The following is a 22,048-nucleotide window of genomic DNA, read 5'->3' as shown; positions in this document are numbered from 1 at the left end:
TAAATTTATAATGCTGTCACTGATGCATCACATGCTTGAATCTGCTCAGTGTTTCAATGCAACATTTCACTAGGACTCGGTTTAGGGCAGTTTCACAGCTCACTCCTGGACTCTGTTTACAGCTCTCTAGCTCTTGATAAAGATTGCTGCTAAACTATGGAATTAAGACCCTAATATTTACTTTGACTGCGAAGAGAGCAGCAGTCAGGATTTCCAGACGGGAAACCCGGTAGTATGGTTTTTCCAGACGTTCTGCTGAAATTTTGGAAATTTAACTACAGGACATCTTTTAAATTTTATGAACAGGTTTGCACTCAACAGGCATAGAGAGTAACAGCCAGCATTGGCGGTGGAAACAATTTGGGGGTGAGGGTGTACAGAGAAGAGATGGAGAGCCACACACCATGGTGGGGAAGTAAAAAGTCAAAGACTGTGCTGGGGGTGAAATCGGTGATCTTGGGTGGCCAAACACATTAGTTTTATCTGATCACATGCAGGCACACTTCAACCAGGCTATCAGAATATTCTGAGCATAGTAATGCAAGAACAGCTACAAAAAGATGGCAGCAGTTGAAAACAAAAATGAGCAACGCACTCATGAGAGGATTTATTTCACCACTACGGGGAGAATTTTCTCCCTGTAGGGCGGGCGGTTTGGGAGCTGGCATGGAGCCGATCGCCGCCCACAATCGGCTGCACGCTGCCATTTTACGTTGGAGGGCCAATTAAGGCCTGCCCAGCATGACGCGCACCCAGAAGCACTCAGTGCTACCTGTGCGGGCAGGGGAAGGAGGAAGAGTTGGGCCTGCGCTCTTTCGTGCATGCACGCGAAAATGCGCAGAAATCTCCCTGAGGCATGGAGCTGCCTCAGGGGGATTTATTTAAGAATAAAACATTGCAAGAAAAAAAAATACTGAGACATGTCCCCCTCATGTGACAGTATCACATGAGCTGGGACATGTTTATGTATTTCAATAAAAAATTTTATTTAATTTATAAAGCCTTCATGGGACCTCATCCCGCCCGTGGATGAGGTTTCATGAGAAATGCGAAGGCCGCCTGGGCTCTTCTTAAGCTTAAGGTTATACGGGCAGCCCAGACAATCAGTTCAGCTAGGTAATTAATGGCCTTAGCAGGCCTTTGACAGTTCAGAGGGTGTGCAGCGACTCTGGTGCGCGCACACTGAACTGAAGATCGGAATGACGTGCGGTGACGTCGGGACGCACGCCCGATGTCACCGTGCATCATTTTATGCGTCGGCGTCCGGAGCCCGCCCCCGCACGCCGAACAGAAGATTCCAGCCTATGATATGGTTCCATAAGAAAATCGAGCAGCTATTAACATAATAATCCAAATACATATAATCCAAAAACATACTAGCCAACTAATCAGCATCCATTTCTCCTGTAGCATAAATTGTTGTGATTTTTGAAATTTGGCATTCTTGCATTTATCTTGATGACTACAAAACAAAATGCTTCGACAACATGTCTCTCTTTTGAGCAAAATACTTGCGTCTGGGCTTAATACCCTAGGCAGAAACTATATATTTTTCATGCAAGTTAAGATAAGGAATCCTTTACAGTTGAAGATAAAGACAGTGATTTGTCCCTCATTAGTACAATCAAGCGCTTAAAAAAACCCTGAAATTACTAATCAGAAAGCCCAAAGCAAATTTGTCCTTCGATTACAGCACTAATGAACATTTTGGAAATCTAAAATAACCTCATGAGAGATAATTATAGCACAATTGCTCTTCCAGCTTTTGTGGAAAGAACAGAACATGCATTGACTATTTAGTTGCATAAATATTCCATGAAAATTTGACATTTGACCAACATCTTATCCATATGGATACAAATGTCAAAATCACATTTATAAGATCATGGTTTGTAAAACTGTGAAGCGTTTTTAAACTACCTGGTTTGTGTTAAGTTCCAAGCACTCCAAGATAAATAATCAAACAAGGCTACTTTAAAAGTGAAGCTGTCATGAATGCATTTTGCAGATTCTAATACTATGGCTTTATTAGTTTAGCAGTTTTACTTAATCCAGTATTAGGAAATGTGAATTATAAATTAATTCTGCAGATTTTAAATGAATTTGAGGAAAAGGTAGCTGTACGGAAATAATGGCACACCATTTTCTCTACCAAAACATTTTTAAAAACCTATAATGAGTCCACCTTAGTGTTAAAGTACTGTACTTCTGACAATGCAGTATTTTATTAAAATAGGAGAAATTAGGATTAAAAAGTAATAAATATTACTTACAGTAACATCATCACTAAAATCTATTGCATCCAAATCCAAATACTCGGGAGTATCCATTGTTCGTCAAAGCACATTTTGGGTAATTGCTTACCAGGTTCAATATCCTGGAAATATAAAAATCATACTGTAAGAACACACAATTACAGATACATACTCTTTCCAAGATTTCATGCAACCCAAAAATATAATTACACTTGAATGAAGTTACAAGTGAGAAACTGCAGGCAATCCTAAACTTTCTTCTAATGACGAGGAATTTCAAGTTATTTGAAGGGATGACCATTGACCAGGACACAGAACTTCCTGCTCTCCAAAAACATGTAACTGGATCCTTCATGTCCAACTGGACAGGCAGTTGGAATCTGGATTTCATGTCTCTTCCAAAGACATTGTACATCTGTTGTGTATAAGAGCTGTTTATTGTTGCTTAAAAGTTGGCTATAAGACTTTAGTAAAAGGAGGCAAATCTAATTTTTACTTACCAAACAAAACTTTCCTCCTTTGGAAAATAAATTCTCACTTAAAATTACTGACTATATAAAAAATGAATAGTAAGTGACCAACTGAGTCAATGGTATATTGTTATAAAATATCCTGCAATGCCACACCAACACGGTACCTAACATAAAAATATTAGAATGTAAGGGCCATTCAGCCCTTCAAGCCTGCTCCACCATTCAATAGGATCACAGCTAATCTTCCACCACGACTCCACCATCCTCATGTCCCTCGATTCTCCTCGTATCCAAAGTATATAGCGACCCATCTTGAATACACTCAATGACTGAACACCCACAGCCCTCTGGGTTACAGAATTCCAAAAATTCACAACACCAAAAGCAAAGAAATTTCTCCTCATCTTAGTTTGAAATGGCTGACCCCTTATTCTAAGTCTGTGACCCCAAGTTCTAAACTCCCCTGCCAGGAGAAGCATCCTACCAGCAACTAAACTGACAAGCTCCTTAAGAATTTTGAGTTGTAATTAGATCAACTCTCATTTTTCTAAACTCACAGGACTATAAACCTTGACTACTTAATCGCTCTTCATAGGACAATCCACTCATTCCAGTAATCAATCTGGTGAACCTTCATTGCACTCCCTTTAAGGCCAATTATCCTTCTTTACATAAGGAGACCAAAACTATACACAGTAATAAAACTTAACCTTATTACAAAAGAATTGGAGTATAAAAGTAAACATACCATTTGCTTTTCTAATTGCTTGCTGCACCCGTATACCTTTGTGATTGTATAAGAACACCCAGGTCCCTAACAATTAAAAAAATATATATGCTTTTCTATTTTCGTACCAAAGTGGATAACTTCACACTTCCCCACATTATGTTCTATCTGTCATGCTCTTATCCTTTCACTTCTGCAGCCTCTTTGCTTTCTCACCTTAGTATCCCCAGCAAAATTGGATACATTCAGAGATGAGAAATTTCCACCATTTGGGGGACGTCCACCTTTTCAAGTATGGAATTCTATATTTGGAAATGATTTTCTGACCCCCACATCTCCTTAATTGTTGGTGTGGGTGATCTTGATCTCGCATGCTTTCAGACAATGCCTTAAGTCCAGGCGCAATCCATGAGCTCTAGGTTTGGGAGCTCCATTGGAGCTCGCACCCTGACTCAAGTCCCAACTGCTGCCACTCAGCCTCGTGTCAGTCCGGACCTGCTGCTGTCACTCATTCCACTGGGAGATACACTCTGCTGCTAGCCACTTCATGAAGATATGGAGGTTTGGCAGATGGTGGGAAGTGGGTGCTGTGGAGGCAGCAGTGGAGCCCAAGTCACTGCAGGAGGGGAGGGGTTGGGAATGAGGGAGCAGTGGACTAGAGTCTCCGCGGGGTTCAGCAGGTGGTTGGGGGATGTGGGGGAGGAGGGTGCAGCAGACCAAAGTTTCTGTGGATGGTATTAGGAATTTAAAGATATTTATCAAGAGAAGATAAAGGAATAGTAATGGTCAACATGGTGCACAACTTAGAGGTGACGACATTCACACATTGGCCAGGATTCTGCCGGACCGACGGTTGTTTTGCCTACCGGTTGGAGACCTGGCAGGAACCCCCATCAGTTCCATGGGGAAGGCCTGACTGAGTCAAGTGCCTTTCGCACACTGAAGTGCCCACTGGGGCCTTTCCCGTGATTGAGGTCCCCGACAGAAATTCCATCCACCGAGAGCTGCCAACCAATCACTTGCTGGCAGCTCCTCATGCCACCAGCTGCAGCAGGAATGATGGGAGCAATCCACCCACCAGAGGCCCAGGATCATCGTGGAATCCCAAACCAAAGGAGAGTAATGGTAGAATGGGGATCACAGGGTGGGGGGAGGGTTACAGAAGAGGGGCAGCAAGGGGTCAGAAGCAAGGACAGGGAGGTGGCTTTCAGTGGTCAGCCCCTTGCCCAATGGCAGGTCCCTCAATTAGGTAGAGTGCCTGATAGCAAGGGACTCCCCAGAGAGCCGCTGGCAAACCCAATAGGGTTTCCTGGGCGAACTTCTGAGGGCATGGGAAAGCTGTGCAACCTCCGTTTAATCCCTGAGCCATCACTAAATTGCAGCAGGCTCAAGGATATTGGATGTAAATTGGTTTCCTTTTCACCCCCTTCCGCCCTCTGACTTAATCGGGGTGAAGTTTTGCTGGAGTTTTTCCCAGGACTAAGTGGACCTTGGCGTTATGTTTCCCATGACAGGCTGCATTAAATCCAGCCCATCGTTGCTCTTATCCTTCTTAATGGTGAAATATGCAGCCATAGTGAAGGGGATAGATTTTGAGTGCAGTCACTGGGACAACAACCAAATTTCTGTGTCTAGATGCAGTCAAGTTCCTTAAATGCTGTTATATCTACATCCACCTAGGCAAGGGACAAACATTCTATCATGCCAATTTCCTACATAACAATAGGGACTACACTGTAAAGCGCCTTGAGATCATGAAAGCACGCTATAAATGCAAGTCTGTCTTTTTTCACACTCTTCATTTGAGCCTTGTAGATGGCAGAAACTCTTTGAGGAGTCAGGAGATGAGCCAACATCACAGAGAAGCCTGCTGCTGTTGCAAATAGTTTATGAGATCTCAAATCAAAGTTATATGGCTGCGATTTCAAATTTTCTCATATCTCTCTGGCAGGCAAAAATGTCTGCCCTAATGAAGGTGGTCCAAGGCCAACAGCTATCAGCCATAATGAATGAGGGAATGATGGCAAGGGAAAAGGTGGTTTTGAATCAATACAAGACTCCAGCCTCCCGGTTCCAGAAAAAGCAGCTGGAGATAAGACCTTCCTGGTGCCAACAAGTGGCTGAGCCTTACCCATCACATCTGATGACTCTGCCTTCCCAGTCCCGGGAGCAGACAAAAGATCAGGAGGCTGAAGGAGGCAGTCCTCGGAAGAAAGTGGAGAAGCCGGAAAATATGAACTTCGAGACCCAAGAAGAAATTGTTGAGCTCTCAAAAACGGTTGATACATTTATTTATATAACTTGTTTTTTTTTAACATTACATAGTACACCTCTTTCTGTGACTAATGTTGCATGGCTTTGATCAGAAATAGATGATAAATTGGACTTGCGTATATGGAGTCCCCCACCTCTGTTATACAAATAATGCCAATTATTTTCAATCATGTTGCAGCAAGAGTATTAGACATGCCTAGGCCTGGTAGTACACCCCCAGCATCACCCACCAAGAGTTAAGCTCCAACACTTATAGAACGTAAAGAGGCAACCAGCAAGCAGTTGTACATTGCAATTGATGGCAATGTAATGATTCTTATACTTAGCTTTCAAAACATTTGAAAATCTTCATTGGCTTAAGCAGCAATCCTTTAGCGAGGATTGATCATCATGACGATAGGTGACTGCAGTGTTAAATTTGCCTCCATTGTGTTACAGACAGGAGAAAGATGACAGACAGGGCATTCTTTTTTCACCTACCCACTAACTAAAGACAACATGTTTAAAAGAAAAGCCCAAGCACTTTAATTATCAGGAACAGGCAAGTGACAGGTTTTTGTAAGTTTTAAATGATAAATGCTTATTGTTCAATACCCAAATATTCACAACTACACCCACTGTCATGGAAATTTAATAATTTTTATAAGGTTATTGGTATTTATTGTAAAGTAGGGATAGTAGGGTCTGGATAGTGTGTGTGCATGTGTGTGTGGATGTGGGACTTCATTGAATTAAAGACAGCTGGTCCGAAGGCTTTGATGTATCAGAAGAGAAGCTAGGTTTGAAATGCTAAATAAGTAAACATGACTGAAGTTTTAGAATGTGAGGTGTAAAAGGAAAATTTGCATTTTGAGATAAACCAGAGTAGTCATGAATTTCAAAGAAAGGGTGAAGTGTTACACTTAGCCAGAAGAAGCCAAACAGTGTTTATTTTTCCCAAAGCTTACTAATAAAACTGGTACTATGAAAGAATTTTATTATTAGAAAGGTAAAGTCTAAAGACATATTGAAACAATGGGATGTACATTTAAAAGGGAGAAACATGTATAACGGAGACGAGGTTATGTGTAAGGAAAGAAGGCATTCTAAGATCTAACAAGTGCGAAAAGCCTCCAGCCTCTATGTACCATGCTGCTGCCTGTAGGAACCGAAGCTAAGAGAATTCATTGTGAATATCCCTGTCCAGGGTATTGTGTGCTTTGCCTGGGTCTGTTAAAATCTATTTTGTTTTTACTGTTGCCTTAACAAGAGGTGTAACTGAGAGTTAGATTAATTAGGGGAGCTAAGAGTTATCATAGTAGTAATTTGCGGATCTAAGTATGTGCTTAAAATTAATTTCATTAATAAATGTTTAATTTAGTTTTATAGAAACCTCCAAGTCTCAGTAGACTCATTATGACTGAATTCAAGGCACACATCACGAAATCAAAATAGAAATTGCAAAACAGTTGTGGCGGTTGTTTCAAGTTTCCCTCTGGGATTTGAGCAGCTCAGCATTTACCATCTGCTGTGCCATACCACCACATTCTCTCTCTCTCTCTCTCATGCACACACACACACACACGCACACATTCTATATCTCTCAGGAAAAGCGTGTTATTATAAAAGTAGCACGCATTTATATCTTATTATTTCAAGAGTTCTTTGTTACACCTGCTTTTCCCCGGGGTGAAGAATTGAAATGGTGCAGGTTTGTAATCTATTTAGTCCACTGAAGAAAAGCTCTGGTAGTTTAGAATGGATTTGCTGTTGTTTTATGTCTGCAGTAGCAGATTTCCCTTAGTATATTCCAGTCAAGACACAATAGCGGAGCCTTTTCTGGTAGAGGGCTCAAGGCCAACTCTATCTACATCTACCTTAAGAGCAGGTATTCTTAAGCAGTGTATTTTCCCTTCATTGGCATAGATGTGTGTGTGTGTCTGTCTGACCAGAACACACCTTATTAAAAGTTCTCACCACACACCTTGTTTCTGTCGTGTGGCCAGAGGATCTCTTCCCATTCTCTTCATAAATAGTTACTGATGGTTAGCCCATCATCAGGCAATGGAGTCCCGATATCACTCATCCACATATCTTCTTAATAACACAGAACTTTTCACGCCCATTGTTTCCGGACTTCAAGTCGCAGATGCTGAAACAGTTTTGTGAAACTAGTCTTTTTAACTAGTTGGATTTTAATAACTGTGCCAAGACATGCCCAGACATGAAGATTAGCTCAGTGTTCTTAAAGTTTCATATGCTGGCAAGGAAACCGGTCAGCTGACCTCTCAACTCCATTTTGTGTTACAGGAATGTGTTCATTTTGGGTTTATACTTCATTAGTTCATAAGTTCATGCGCGTGACAATTGTTAATGACTTAAGTTATTCAGTGAGGTTGAACCATTGAATATCTGTCCTCATGTAGAATCTATAGTTAATCAGAGTCTGTGTTATCTTCTAATTTTGCATGTAGAATACGGCGTATGTCCTGATCTTACTGACAAGTGCAAATATTGGGTGGCATCAAGTCCCCAAGAAAGTGCGGAATGCTGTACATGGCCAAAGGATGAATTTGTTATTCATCAAGTCCCTAGCTGTTGCTATTTGGGGGACCAATCGGCTCAGGGACAGGTTGGTCTGCAAGAGAGCGTGTCCACGCTTTGTCAATGCTGGAGCTATTGCAAAGCCTCTGCTCTCACCACGGAAGTTGAATGCTGTCAAAAGTAACAACAGTGATAACCCATTGCTTTGGGAAAATCCTGTATTTTCTTTTTGTGCAAAGTCCTCTTTAAAATCTGGGAAGAGTTTTGATCTTAAATGGTTAATTGTTTTCCTGATTATGGCATCATTAGGTTCCAAGAAATGCCCATGTGACCTGGGGTTACCATGGGGACAAACAGCTAAGAAACAACGGGTAAACAGAAAGCTAATGACAGTGGGGTCTGGTTTTAGCATGTTTTCTGGCAGGCAATTCAAAACACCATCCTGGTGAGGAGAAGTAAATCTCTCTCAGGAAGAGGTCAGTTTTTTTTTGTTTGGGGGGAAAAGATTCTTGGACACCCTGTGCGAGCTGACTAAAAAAGGTCTAAAACCTGGAAAGCTGTGTGACTGGCTCGGGAACGCTAAAGAGCTGGGTAGTTTTACCAGAAGTGGTCAAACTGGGAACTGCAGTTACTGGGTGGTTGGTTAATAAACTCTGGAAAGCTACGCAGTCAGTACTGTTGTGACCTGAATGAGAGACGGTTCATAAGATGTGCACCTTGTTTGATGAACAAAGTATAATTTTTAAGTTGAATTGTTATATATATGTAATTTTGTGTCAAGGAAGGTGGATTTCAGTTTCATGTAGGTGGTTTATGTGCCTTGGTGCCTAGAAGACCTGTGGCTGAAAGGTCAGTCTTTTGGGTTTGGTTTTACAACCCCTGAAGTTAAAGAGATGGGTTAAAAAGGGGTTAGAAGTTTGGTGATTTTGGGAAAAAACAAAGAAAAAATTGGGCTGTTGTTTAGCAACAGTAGTCAAGTGACACTGAGTCAGAGAAAGACAGGGAAGAGTTCAGAGTGTGTCAGAGAGTGAAGACAAGGATCTTTCAGCTCTCTGAGAAAAGTACAAGGCTCGTGGGACAGTAGTAAACTGAATAGTCAATTATAGGACTCAGTAACATGATCAGTTTAGCGGTGTTGCTACTGAAACAGGGAGTTTAAAGCACAATTAATTTTGTGTGTCTCGAGGAGAGAAACAAGTTGGGTGAGAAGCATCGTGAAGACTCGAGAATTCACTGGAAGAAAACAGTTTGCACATGTGTCAGTCCCAAGGAAGAAGCCTTTGTGTCAAGCTAGTGGTAACTCTTCACTGGATCATGTATCTGTAAAGATATTGCTTGGTAAAGGAATATTGGGAAACTGAACCATCATCTTGTGTTTTTATCGCGAGATCTCCAACCTTTTTGTCTGGTGTAATACAGTTCATTCTTCTTGCTTTAATAAATATTTTATTCCCGGAGTTAAAAGTTCATCAGCAGACTCCTGTGAATTTGTTCAGTAACCTTCCTCCACGGTTTCTAAAAATAAGTTAGGATCTATGAAGCCAGGTCTCATTCTGGAATCTGACTTGTCCAATATTAACATCATATGGGATTGTAAAAGTTGGCAGTAACCATGTCTGAGGACTTCAGTTGGAATAAGGCTGGTTAATGCGATTCAGGGGCCAAAACGATTGGATGGGAAGCAAGAGATCCCACAAAACAAAGGTCGAGTTGGAAACACAGGTTACATGTGGTGCCACGTTTGTACAAGAAGTAATGTTAGTGCTTGTAACTAAAGAAGGCATATGTATCTTTGTGGATTGACTATTTAAAGTGAAATTTGCATTTTTATCTGAAATCTCTTTCACTGATTAACGAACAGTTGAGTGATGTTGATTTTAGCTGGTTACAGGAAAAGTTTAAAAAAGTGAAATCTTGTCCATCAGTTTTCTTTCTGCTGAGTTGTCGAGAACTTTTTTTTAAAAAAAGGAATCAGTCCCTGCAGAGATTGTAACACAATTCACAAGCGCTTAAATTGTTGTCACCTTCTCTGGTAGATGTTCCATGTTTCTGATCTGCAAATCTCTCTCACTGTTGTACCTGTTTTTGGAAGTCCATTTTCTATTGTGACTTAAGGCTCAGATAATTCCAAGCTGAATCTTTTTCTTTTATTTTGTCATAGCATGTTTCACCTGTCGCTTACAAACCCAAGGGCCAAGTGCAGAGGCTGTCAAGAAGCAGGTCAGAAAGATGAATAATTACATATCCAAGACCTGAATAAGAGGCCAAAATCCAGCAAAATGTCTTAAATGTAAATAATGAAAATTTGTATTTTCTAGATAAAACAGATTACAGCTGTAATTTAACTGTGTTTTTAATGTCTGCAATGTAACTGTGTTTAAGCATTTTTTGGTTTCTGCAATTTAACAGTGTTTTAACCATATTTTTCTTGCATCCAAATAAAATTTGAAGCTTACAGTGCAATCAAGAGTGTTTTTACTTAGCTGCTTCATACACTTGACCCACCCAAATCACGCACACAGACATAAGTATTTTTTTCACTTGAGTACACCAGACTGATGCACATTAGTGGTACTTAAATGAATATAATGGACTGGGTGAATTAATTTTCTAGGTTTCCCCTTTCGCAAGTTTTGGATTTGAAATTGCCAAACTTGAACTAGTTGACCTGGTCTGCAACTGATCTGCTGGTGTTGATTGTACCAATTCCCAGTTGACAACTGGTTCATGTTTTCCCATCGACTTTGTTTTAATTTTATTTGATTATCCATACATATGAAGTGCTGTAAAAACATTTCATCAGTGCAAATCCTTCAATTTCACATTTCAGTAATGTACCAAACTAGACTTTAGAGTAAATAACTACAAAATCAAGCGATAACATTTTAAAGCAACATTTCTCCTAGTCTCCCACACAAACATAAGTCCTTGAGACAAGGGAGCGCTTTGGATTGACAAGCAAATTGAACAGAACTACTTTGTAAAGTTAGACAGTGAACAAAATGATTTTAAAAATTACTAAATATAAGAAAACAAAAATAAAACAGAATACCATACATCATAGGAAGAAAGAAGGCTTATCACCAATATATATTTGCAGCATAAAGTGCAAATAGCTATTTTTGATAGCTACTGAAATTCTGCAGTAGTTTATCTTCATTCACACTGCATTATATTTTGAACCCTTTATAGGTGGTAATGCATCAGTATGCATTCTAACCAATTCTACCTGATGCAGTATAACATACAGACCAGTATTGTAAGCTAGATGCTTTTATGCTTCAGTGAGTAAATGCTAAAGAAAAAAGTTGCATTTTTTTAAATGGCTGAGAAGCTATGGGCTCCCAAAACGAATCACCTCAATAATTGCTATTGTTCATTCAGAAGAGTGAAAAGTTAGACAAGGTTAGATTGCATTCAAGAGAGAGAGAGAGAGAGAGAGAAGATGGAATAGGCGGCAGAAAGGAAGAGATGCTGGAGTGGAGGTGAGAAGGAGGAGAAGACATGGAGTGTGAGAGAAACCAATGGGACAGACCAGTCACCAATAACCTGCTTGTCAACACGGTTAGGATTACAGCATTCGAATTTAAACATGGATGCAAGAGCTGAATGTCAAAAGTGTGACATTATGGCAGTGTAACAATTAAATGAACAAGGCAGCAAGCAGCCCTAGCAGCAATGAAGTCCATGGCCCTGGAGGTATTAAAAAAAAACATCCTGGTGGCTGAAGTCATAGTTAAGATAAAAGGGAGACATGGAGACTGCATCACAGCCCCAGGATATTGCTGCAAAAGTTCCTCAGGGGACTTATTAATGGCCATTCCTCCCTCATCTGGTCAAAAGTGGGCCTATCCTGACAACTGCAATTTTCAGCTGCATACACAACTTCTCTGATAATTAAGTAGCACATGCCATGATGAAGACCTGGACAATATCTAGTCTTGGGCTGACAGTGGCTCATAACATTTGGGCCAGATTAATGCCATCAAATGGCCAATTTTGATATATTAAAATTTCAGAAACTTAACTGGACTAGCCATATAAATACTGTGGTTATGAGAGCAGGTCAGAGGCTGGGAATTCTGTGGTGAGTAACTCACCTCCTGACTCCCCATAAGAGCCAAGTCAGGAGAGTGATGGGATACATTCCACTTGCCTGGATGAGTGTGGCTGCAGCACTCAAGAAGCCTGACAAATTCCAGGACAAAGTAGTCCACTTAAACAGCACCCATCCACCACTCTAAATATTCACTCCCTCCATCAATGGTGCACAGTGACAGCAATGTGTACCAAATGCAGCAACTCACCAAGGCTCCTTCAGCAGCGTCTTCCATCCTGGAACCTCTACCACCTAGAAGGACAAGTTCAGCAGATGCATGGGAACTCCACCACCTGCAAGTTCTCTCCAAGCTACACAACATCCTGACTTGGAACTATGTTCCTTTACTGTCACTGGGTCAAAATCCTGGAACTCCCTTCCTAACAGCACTCTAGGTATACCTACACCACATGGAATGCAGTGGTTCAAGGTGGCGGCTTACCACCACCTTCTCAAGGGCAATTAGGGATAGGCAACAAATACTGGCCTTGCCAACGACGTTCACATTCCATGAGAGAATAATAAAATTTTTAAAAATTAGCTCCCTGACCTTCAGTAATGGTAACACTACCATCAGGTCCACACCATCAGGAAGTCAACAGTAATTAGAAGTTCAGTTGAATTAACCATATCTACAAGGCTTGTAACCACAGGTTAGGTACTGTTTGGAATTTTTTTTAAATTCGTTCACAGGATGTGGTCTTCGCTGGCTGGGCCAGCATTTATTGCCCATCCTAACTGCCCGTGAGAAGGTGGTGGTGACAACTGAGTGGCTTGCTAGGCTATTTCAGTCAACCACATTGCTGTAGGTCTGGAGACACGTGTAGGCCAGACCAGGAAAGGACAGCAGACTTCTTCCCTAAAGGACATTAGGGATATCATTTGGGTTTTTACAACAATCGACAATGGTTTCATGGTCATCATTAGACTTTTAATTCCAGATTTTTAAAATTGAATTCAAATTCCATCATCTGCCGTGGCGGCCCAGGTCCTCGTAGCATTACCCCGGGTCTCTGGATTACTAGTCCAGCGACAATACCACTACACCATTGCCGCCTCCTATCTTTCGCTTCCTGGCCCACCCTTGAAACCACAAGGTAAAACTCAGCTCATCTGGAAAGACGCAGCTCGATATCATTTGGGACAGAGAAGTCCACTTGATTAGTGCCCTCATCAATGGATTTAATATCCATCTCTCCATCACCAGCACATAACAGTTATGGTTTGTACCAGCTACAGGATGTACTGCAGCAACACACTAAACACACTTTGAAAGTAACTGCCTGTAACCTCCATCATGAGGGACAACTGCAGCAAGAGAGTGGGAGCATCATCATCTCAAAGTTCCCCTCCTGGCTCGATTGGTGCTGCTGTGGGTTTACCTTGCCAAGCTTCTTCCGATCGTGTTCACCCTACCCAAAACTGCCCCCTTGGGCTTTGCAAGTGTAACAACAATCTGCATTTCGCTCCAAAATGTATATTCACTCTTTAAAAAAAACCTTGTATCCACAACCTTATTGGCTACTGACAAGTGTTGATCAGGACAATCTACGGAATATTTGGATTTCATACAAACGATTTTCAGTCAACAGGTTTGAGCAATGTACTTGCAAGATTGCAGCAACTGATTGCAAAATATGAATTTTACTTTATTAGTTTTATATTTTAATGGTAATTTCCTGCTATTTTGAATAAAGCTGTATTTCAAATAATAATTTCAGTATTTATCTACAAATAATCTAGTACTCAGTCATTTTGAATGTATGCAACTGATTTACCTGAGGAGAAGAGCGTATAATATTGCTACACAGTGAGAGAGACCAGGGCCAAAAATTTTCTGTTCTGGGCGTGCATCCCGATGTCACCACGTGTCATTCCGATCTTTCGTTTGGCAAGTGCGCACCGGAGTCCGCTGCACGCCTGCCGAACTGTCAAAGGCCTGTTAAGGCCATTAATACACTAATTAACCTAATTGTCAGGGCTGCCCGTCTGGTTGGACGGGCGGCCTTCACATTTTTCATGAAACCTCATCCACGGGTGGGATGAGGTTTCATGAAGGGTTTATTAAATTAATAAATATTTTTAATACATTTCATAAACATGTCCCAGCTCATGTGACGCTGTCACTTGAGGGGACATGCGTAAATTATTTTTTTACCTTCTTTATTAAAAATTCTCATTCTGAAATTAATTTCCCTGAGGCAGCTCCATGCCTCAAAGGGATTTCTGCGCTCTTTGGCCCGCATGCGTGAAAGAGCGCAGGCCCCGACTCTCCTTCCTCCCTCCGCCAACTACCGGGCGAAAGTCATGCTGGGGAAGGCCTTAATCGGCCCGCCCACGTAAAATGGCGGCATGCTGCTGATTGCGGGCGGCAATCAGCTCCGCACCCGCCCACTCCCGCTCCCAACTGGCCCGCCCGATGGGGTGAAAATTGTCCCCCAGGAGTTGGGGATTGAGGGAGTTTTAAGGGTTAATTTCTCTCTAAAGTCTAGTTTTTTCTTTAATTTAGCAATTAACTAAAAATTACTTTTTAAGTTAAGAGGTAAGTTAAGTTTATTCCAGTCTTAAACAGGGATATACAAGCTCTCAGGGCGCTCTGTAGCTAGATAATTAGGTTGTTAGCTTAAACTGGTTTCTTAACTTGAACAGAGCTTGACTCATTTGTTTTCAGCAAGTATAAATAGAGAGAGAGAGAGAAAGAGTTGACTCATTTGTTTTCAGCAAGTATAAAGAGCGAGAGAGAGAGATAAAGAGGGGTCCTTGTGGAGATGAAATCCCTTCTTCACATTGAGGATACCCTCCATTGTGTTGTGCGGCACTACCAGCATGCTAAATGGGATAGATTTTGAACAGATCTAGCAACTCAAGACTGGGCATCCATGAGGTGCCATCAGCAGCAGAATCTGTAACCTCAGAGCCCTGCATAACTCGCACTCTATCATTACCACTAAGCCAGGGGATCAACCCTGGTTCAATGAAGAGTGCAGGAGGGCATGCCAGGAGCAGCACCAGACATACCTAAAAATGAAGTGTCAACCTCAGGACTACTTGCATGCCAAACAGCATAAGCAGCATATGAATGACAGAGCTAAGTGATTCCACAACCAATGATCAGATCTAAGCTCTACAGTCCTGCCACATCTAGTCATGAATTTTTTTTTATATATTCATTTGTGGGATGTGGGCATCGCTGGCTAGGCCAACATATATTGCCTAACCCTAAATGCCCTTGTTCAGAGGGTATTTAAGAGTCAACCACATTGCTGTGGGTCTAGAGTCACATGTAGGCCAGACCAGGTAAGGACAGCAGATTTCCTTCCCTAAAGGACCTTAGTGAGCCGGATGGGTTTTTACGACAATCAGCAATAGTTTCATGGTCGTCATCAGACTTTTAACTCCAGGTATTTATTGAATTCAAATTTCACCATCTGCCGTGGTGGGATTCGAACCTGGGTCCCCAGAGCATTACCCTGGGTCTCTGGAATACTAGTCAGTACAATACCACTATGCCACCACCTCCCCTTAATTGGTGGACAATTAAACAACTCACTGGAAGAGGAGGCTCCACAAATATCCCCACTCTCAACCATTGTTTTGCCCAGCATATCACATCACATCACAATCTTCAGCCCGAAGTGCCAAGTGGATGATACATCTCAGCCTCCTCCATCACAGCATCACAGATGCCAGTCTCCAGCCAATTCAATTCACTCCACATTATATCAAGAAACAGCTGAAGGTACTGGATGCTGCAAAGGCTATGGGCCCTGACAATATTCTGGCAATAGTACTCAAGACATGAGCTCCAGGGCATGCTGCGTCCCTAGCCAAGCTGTTCCAGTACAGCTAAAACATTGGCGTCTATCAGACAATGTGGAAAATTGCCCAAGGATGTCCTGTACACAAATATCAGGACAAATCCAACTCAGCCAATTACCGCCCCATCAGTCTACCCTCGATCATCAGGAACGTGATGGAAGGGGTCACTAACAGTGCTATCAAGGGGTATTTGCTTAGCAATAACCTGATCACTGAAGCTCATTTTGGGTTCCACTAGGATCATTTAGCTCCTGACCTCATTACAGCCTTGGTTCAAACATGGACAAAAGAGCTGAACTCCAGAGGTGAGGTGAGTGACTGTCCTTGACATCAAAGCAGCATTTGACCGAGTATGGCATCAAGGAGCCTTACAAAACTGGAGTCAATAGGAATCAGAGAGAAAACTCTCTGCTGGTTGGAGTCATACCTAGCATCAAGGAAGATGGTTGTGGTTGTTGGAGGTCAATCATCTCAGTTCGAGGACATAACTGCACAAGTTCCTCAGGATAGTCCTAAACCCAACCATTTTTAGCTAGTTTATCAATGACCTTCCTTCCATCATGTTCATAAGACCAGAGGCGGGGTGACTGCTGATGATTGCACAATGTTCAAAGCATTCACAACTCCTCAGATACTGAAGAAGTCCATGTCCAAATGCAACAAGACATGGACAATATCCCCCATCCACAAACATTCACTCCCTCACTACTGACGCATATGACAGCAGTGTGTACCATCCACAAGATGCACTGCAGGAACTCACCAAGGCTCCCCAAGCAGCACCTTCCAAAACCATGACCGCTACCATCCAGAAGGACAAGGGCAGCAGATACATGGGAACACCACCACCTAGAAGTTCCCCTCCAAGTCACACACCATCCTGACTTGGAAATATATTGCCCTTCCTTTGCTAATGTTGGATCAAAACCCAGGAACTCCGTCCCTAACAGTACTATGGGTATACCTAAACCACCTGGACCGCAGCAGTTCAAGAAGGCAGCTCACCACCATCCTCTCAAGAGCAATTAGGGATGGGCAGTAAATGCTGGCCTAGCCAGTGATGCCCACATCCCATGAATGAATTTAAAAAATGTATGCAAGATTGTTTTCTAGAGCAGTATGACCAGGAAGCAACTAGGGAACATACTATTTTAGATATAGTACTGTGCAATGAAAACTGGCTAATAAATAATCTTGTTGTAAAGGAGCCATTATATGATAGAATTTTACATTAAGCTTGAAAGTGATGTAGGGTTTTAAATCTAAACAAAGGAAACTATAAGTGAATGAGGGGGCAAATTGGCTATAGTTGATTAGGAAGCTACGTTAAAAGGTATAACAGTAGACATACACTGGCTAACATTTGAAGAACTAATGCATAGTTTACAACAAAAATACATTCCTTTAATGCATGAAAACCCAGCAAGGAAAGTGTTCCAACTGTGGCTAACAAAATAAATCAAGGATTGCATTTGATCAAAGGAAGAGGCATATAAAGTTGCCAAAAATAGAGGTAAGCCTGAGAATTGGAAGCAGTTTAGAATTCTGCAAAGGTGGACTAAGAGAAAGATTAAGGAAAGGGAAATAGAATGTGAAAATAAGCTAGCCAGAAACATAAAAAACGGACTGTTAAAGCTTCTACAGGTATGTAAAAAGCAAAAGATTAGCAGAAACAAATATGGGTCCATTAAAAGCAGAGTCTGGAGAATTTTTAATGCGGAATAAGGAAATGGCAGAGAAACTAAATAAATACTTTGGCCTGAATTTTTTGGTCATCGGATGTGCGCGATCGGCAGGCCCGGGAGCAACCGGGAAACGGACTGGGAATTGAACCCTGGACCTACAAAGGTTCACTAAATTAATTCCTGGAATGGAGGGATTTTCCAATGAGGATCAATTAAATAGACTGGGCCTTTATTCCCAGGAGTTTAGAAGAATGAGAGGTGATTTCATTCAAACACAAGAAGGATGTTTCCCCTGGCTGGGGCGTCTAGAGCCAGGGGACACAGTCTCAGAATAAGGGGCAGGTCATTTAAAACTGAGATGAGGAGGAGTTTCTTCACTCAGAGGGTGCTGAATCTTTGGAATTCTCTGCCCCAGGGGGCTGTGGAGACTCAGTTGTTCAGTATGTTCAAGACTCATTGATAGGTTTCTACATATTAAAAACATCAAGAACTATGGCGATAGTGCAGGAAAACAATGTTGAAGTAGAAGATCAGCCATGATCTCATTGAATGGCAGAGGGGGTTGAAGGGCTGAATGGCCTACTCCTGCTCCTATTTCCTATATTTTTATGTTCTTATTTCACTGTTTCACTATTTTCTACTTGCTGCTGACTTAATTGTAGAAAAATATTTCCAGTAAATTTCTTCCAGCTGGGATCATTTATGCTCTTACCAAAAAACCCAACCACAAATAAGCCAGTTTGTAAGCAGAAAGACAGCAAAATATTACAACCCATGAAATTAAAGCATTAATGTTGTTAGAGTTTTTTTCCCAATAGTGTCTAAATGTGAACTTTAGATCTCATTTTATCATGCAATGACGTTAGTAAAACCTGATTCTACTATAGAGAAGCTCTGATCAATGAAATAATAGGATGTTGGTTAAATGGTCTTTCATGTAATGTTATTATTCACATGCAATCTTAAAAAAAAATTAATCTTCACAAATTCCAAACTTTCTGAAATTGGAAGTTATCTTTGTCTTTTTCCTATTTGTGGGATCTCTTTCTGTCAAGTGTCTAAGAGGGGTTAAATAATCAGTTCCCATAATCAGAAACTAATATATAGAAAAATAAATGAAATTTGGGCACTTCCTCCTTCCCTTTGTTCATTTCAAAAATGGAAATATGATCTAAATGCTGAGGTGAACAGCTGCTGCTGAATTTGACACCTCCACCCAAAGGAAATGCTATTAAGTGAAGTAGGAGAATGGTGACAATATGCTTCAGACATTTTGCATTAAATTATGGTGGTCACCATGTCATTCAAGTTCCTGATACTCAAACCCATTATTCTCAGTTGCCTAGTGATCAACTATGATGACGCTTATTGAGAGGAGCTAAGTGGAGTATCTTTCAAGTAGAGATGGCTCCAATTAATCACGTCTAGCTACGGAAGACTGGAACAAAGTCAATCCTGTATGGCAAACATGGTAATTCAATAACAGCCAGGCAAGTATATAGTACTCCAGAGCACAGTGGATGAAATCATCTCGCTTGGCTCAGTAACTAGACCTGGAGGGGTAGACTGGTTGCTGGGAGCTGGGACTTTTCCAACTTGATTTTAGATTATTCCAAATAGCCATGCAAACCAATGGCCCAACAGGGAGGGATAAAGGTGAAGAAAGTTTTAAAGTTAACTTTGCAAACACCAGATATTTATGACCATGGTCTTGTTAGGTTTAAAAACAAACTACTCTTGATGGTGGTAGTTTCCCCAAGCTGACTTTTCTTCTAAAATCTACATTTCCTGTAGAGTAACTCATGTAAAGTCAGAACAAATGTTTTCCTACCTGTCAGTCTTTGCTTATATCATCTTTTGATTGTCTCTCTTATCTAGTTCTCACACATTTTTGATCTGTTCCATTCTGCTTTTTTCCTTTCATCTTTCTCTTTTTTAAAAAAAATTGCTACCTTTGTCTGTCATGTTCTTTGGGGTAAGGAGGGAATGGGTGACAGAAGCAGCCAAGAAAGAGGTAGCTGAATAGAGAGGGGAAGAGAGTGGAAGATAAAGGTGCTTAAGGGTGAAGAGGTGGTCGAATGGAAATTGGAGTAGGAAGTAATGGATGCTCAAGGCTGGGCATGTTTGGAGGGAGAAGTAAAGGGTAAGAAAGTGCTGCACAGTGTTCTAGTGGACCACAGCTGCCTTTTGGGCTGCAGGTATTGAGTGCTGGATAAGGAGAAGGTTGTATTTTCAAGTGCCGAACTCAACAGTTTGGATGGGGGATGAGATAGGAAGCTGTGTCATCATAGCTGGTAAGGATAAGGTGGACTAAAGAGGAATCCCCTTCCTGTAGTTCAAAAGCAAACTCTAGGCCTTAACCAGCAGCATGCTTTTGGGCGAGAGGAAAAATATTCCCTAAGGGGGAAATCCTGTTATTCAAAGTGCAAGGAATAAATCCTTCCTTTTAGGAAATCTAGGTCACCTCACCTGCACTTAAAGTCCATTTCTGGTAAAGACAAGGAGCAGGATTTTCCACTTGGACTTCAGGACACTGCCATCAAACACAAATGGGGGTCAGAAGCCTGCACTGTGTGGGGAACAGTCACTCATCTGGGATTTTCTCCAAATTTCCCCCAATTAAGTATGACAGACAAGCTCCTGAAGCTTAAGGGCTAAAGTTCTAAAGCATCAGCAGGATGCCTTTGCAGGTGACTAAAGGAGAAGGCACCCAAAGATAGGGGGGCTCTCTCTCTCTCCAACCTTATTAAATTAAAAATAAAAAGAACACCCTCAGCAGCTGGGCCACCATTGTGGTTGGGGGATGGGGGGATGGTGTTGGTGGTGGAGGGAGAACACCTCAGCAGGGCAGTCTGCGACTGCAGCTGAAGCCAGACAGGTGGATGGCTTTTAAGCCTGTCTGGAGAACCACCACTACTTCTCCCATAAACCCCCCCTCAAAAAAAGAATCCATCACTGGATGGCCACTTCCAGGCAGCTGCCAGGTTCCCTAGTGGCTCCAGGGACCTGGAGGCCAACTGGAAAATTCTAGTCAGTCTCTGAAAATAGGTGTTAATAGGCCTATCATTAGGTCAATCAGTTACCTGCCACTTGCCTAACATCCTCCCATCCTGTCTCTGGGAAAATGGCCTGGAGACGGGGAACCAGTGGGAGGAGTCGGTGGAGTACAAAGGAAGATAGGACTCAGGAGAAGTAGGAGATTCAGACCTTCAAGCCTGCTCCGCCATTCAATAAGATCATGGCTGATCAAATTGTGGTCTCAACTCCACCTCCCTGTCTGCCCCGATTATCCTTGGCTCCGTTGTCTATCAAAAATCTAACTCAGCCTTGAATAAATTAAATGACCCAGCCTCAACTGCTTTCTGTGAAAGAGAGTTTTGCAGACCCCCTCATCTCTGTCTTAAAAGGGAGGCCTCTTATTTTTAAATTGTGGCAATGTCACTGGACTAGTAATCCAGAGTCGCAGACTAATGCTCTGGGGACAAGGCTTCAAATCCCACTATGTCAGCTGGTGGAATTTAAACTCAATCAGTAAACCTGGAATTGAAAGTTTGTCTCAATAATGGACTGTGAAAATATCACCAATTGTTGTAAAAACACATCTGGTTCAGTAATGTCCTTTAGGAAAGGAAATCTGCCATGGGCAACAAATGCTGGACTTGCCAGCAACACCCACATCCCGTGAAAGAATGATTTTTTAAAAAAGCATTTCAGCCAACTGTGCAAAATTCCACACCCTCCTGCCTCTGTGTCCACCTCATCAGGGCCAAAATTCAGCTCCTGGAAAGTGTCTTTAAAGTGGAGCCTGACAGAGGAAAGGTCAAGGAAGCTGAGAGGGGAGTGATGCACCAACAAAAAAGGCCAGGTTTTCCCAGAAACAACCATGGAAAGCCATAAAGTAACAGCCAGCAAGATGAGCTGAAATGGAATCAGGAACAAAGAGGGATGCCAGCTACACATCCTGTGAAGACGAGATGAACATAGGAGAAATCACTAAAGGGATGCAGCCTTCGACAAGAAGCCATGGCAGGCAAGTGGTCAACTGAGATACTACAAGTTCACCATCAGCTACCATTACGAGTATAACAATTAAGTATTGACATTTTAACATTGGATTACCCACAGGAAACATTTTAATAGCTGTTGGCAATGCTGTTGGTGACTCATGTAATGATTCTTTTAAAAAAGAAAAA

General features: G+C 41.7%; 1 protein-coding gene across 3 annotated transcripts in view; it reads right to left on the bottom strand.

Annotated features, from left to right (window-relative positions):
• The window catches only part of sncaip (synuclein, alpha interacting protein), a 158,983-nt gene that overhangs the window by 96,815 nt on the left and 40,120 nt on the right, over positions 1–22,048 (bottom strand). For all 3 annotated transcript variants that reach the window (XM_078566808.1, XM_078566796.1, XM_078566818.1), the window contains one exon: positions 2,274–2,377. In XM_078566808.1, the coding sequence (XP_078422934.1) occupies positions 2,274–2,330 (57 nt within the window). In that variant the 5' untranslated portion in view covers positions 2,331–2,377. The remainder of the gene's footprint in view (positions 1–2,273; positions 2,378–22,048) is intronic.

This window comes from Cetorhinus maximus, chromosome 2 (assembly GCF_964194155.1).
Source record: "Cetorhinus maximus chromosome 2, sCetMax3.hap1.1, whole genome shotgun sequence".
Lineage (NCBI taxonomy): Eukaryota > Metazoa > Chordata > Chondrichthyes > Lamniformes > Cetorhinidae > Cetorhinus > Cetorhinus maximus.
The sequence above is the reverse complement of the archived record's forward strand: the minus strand, read 5'-3'. Positions and strand labels throughout refer to the sequence as shown.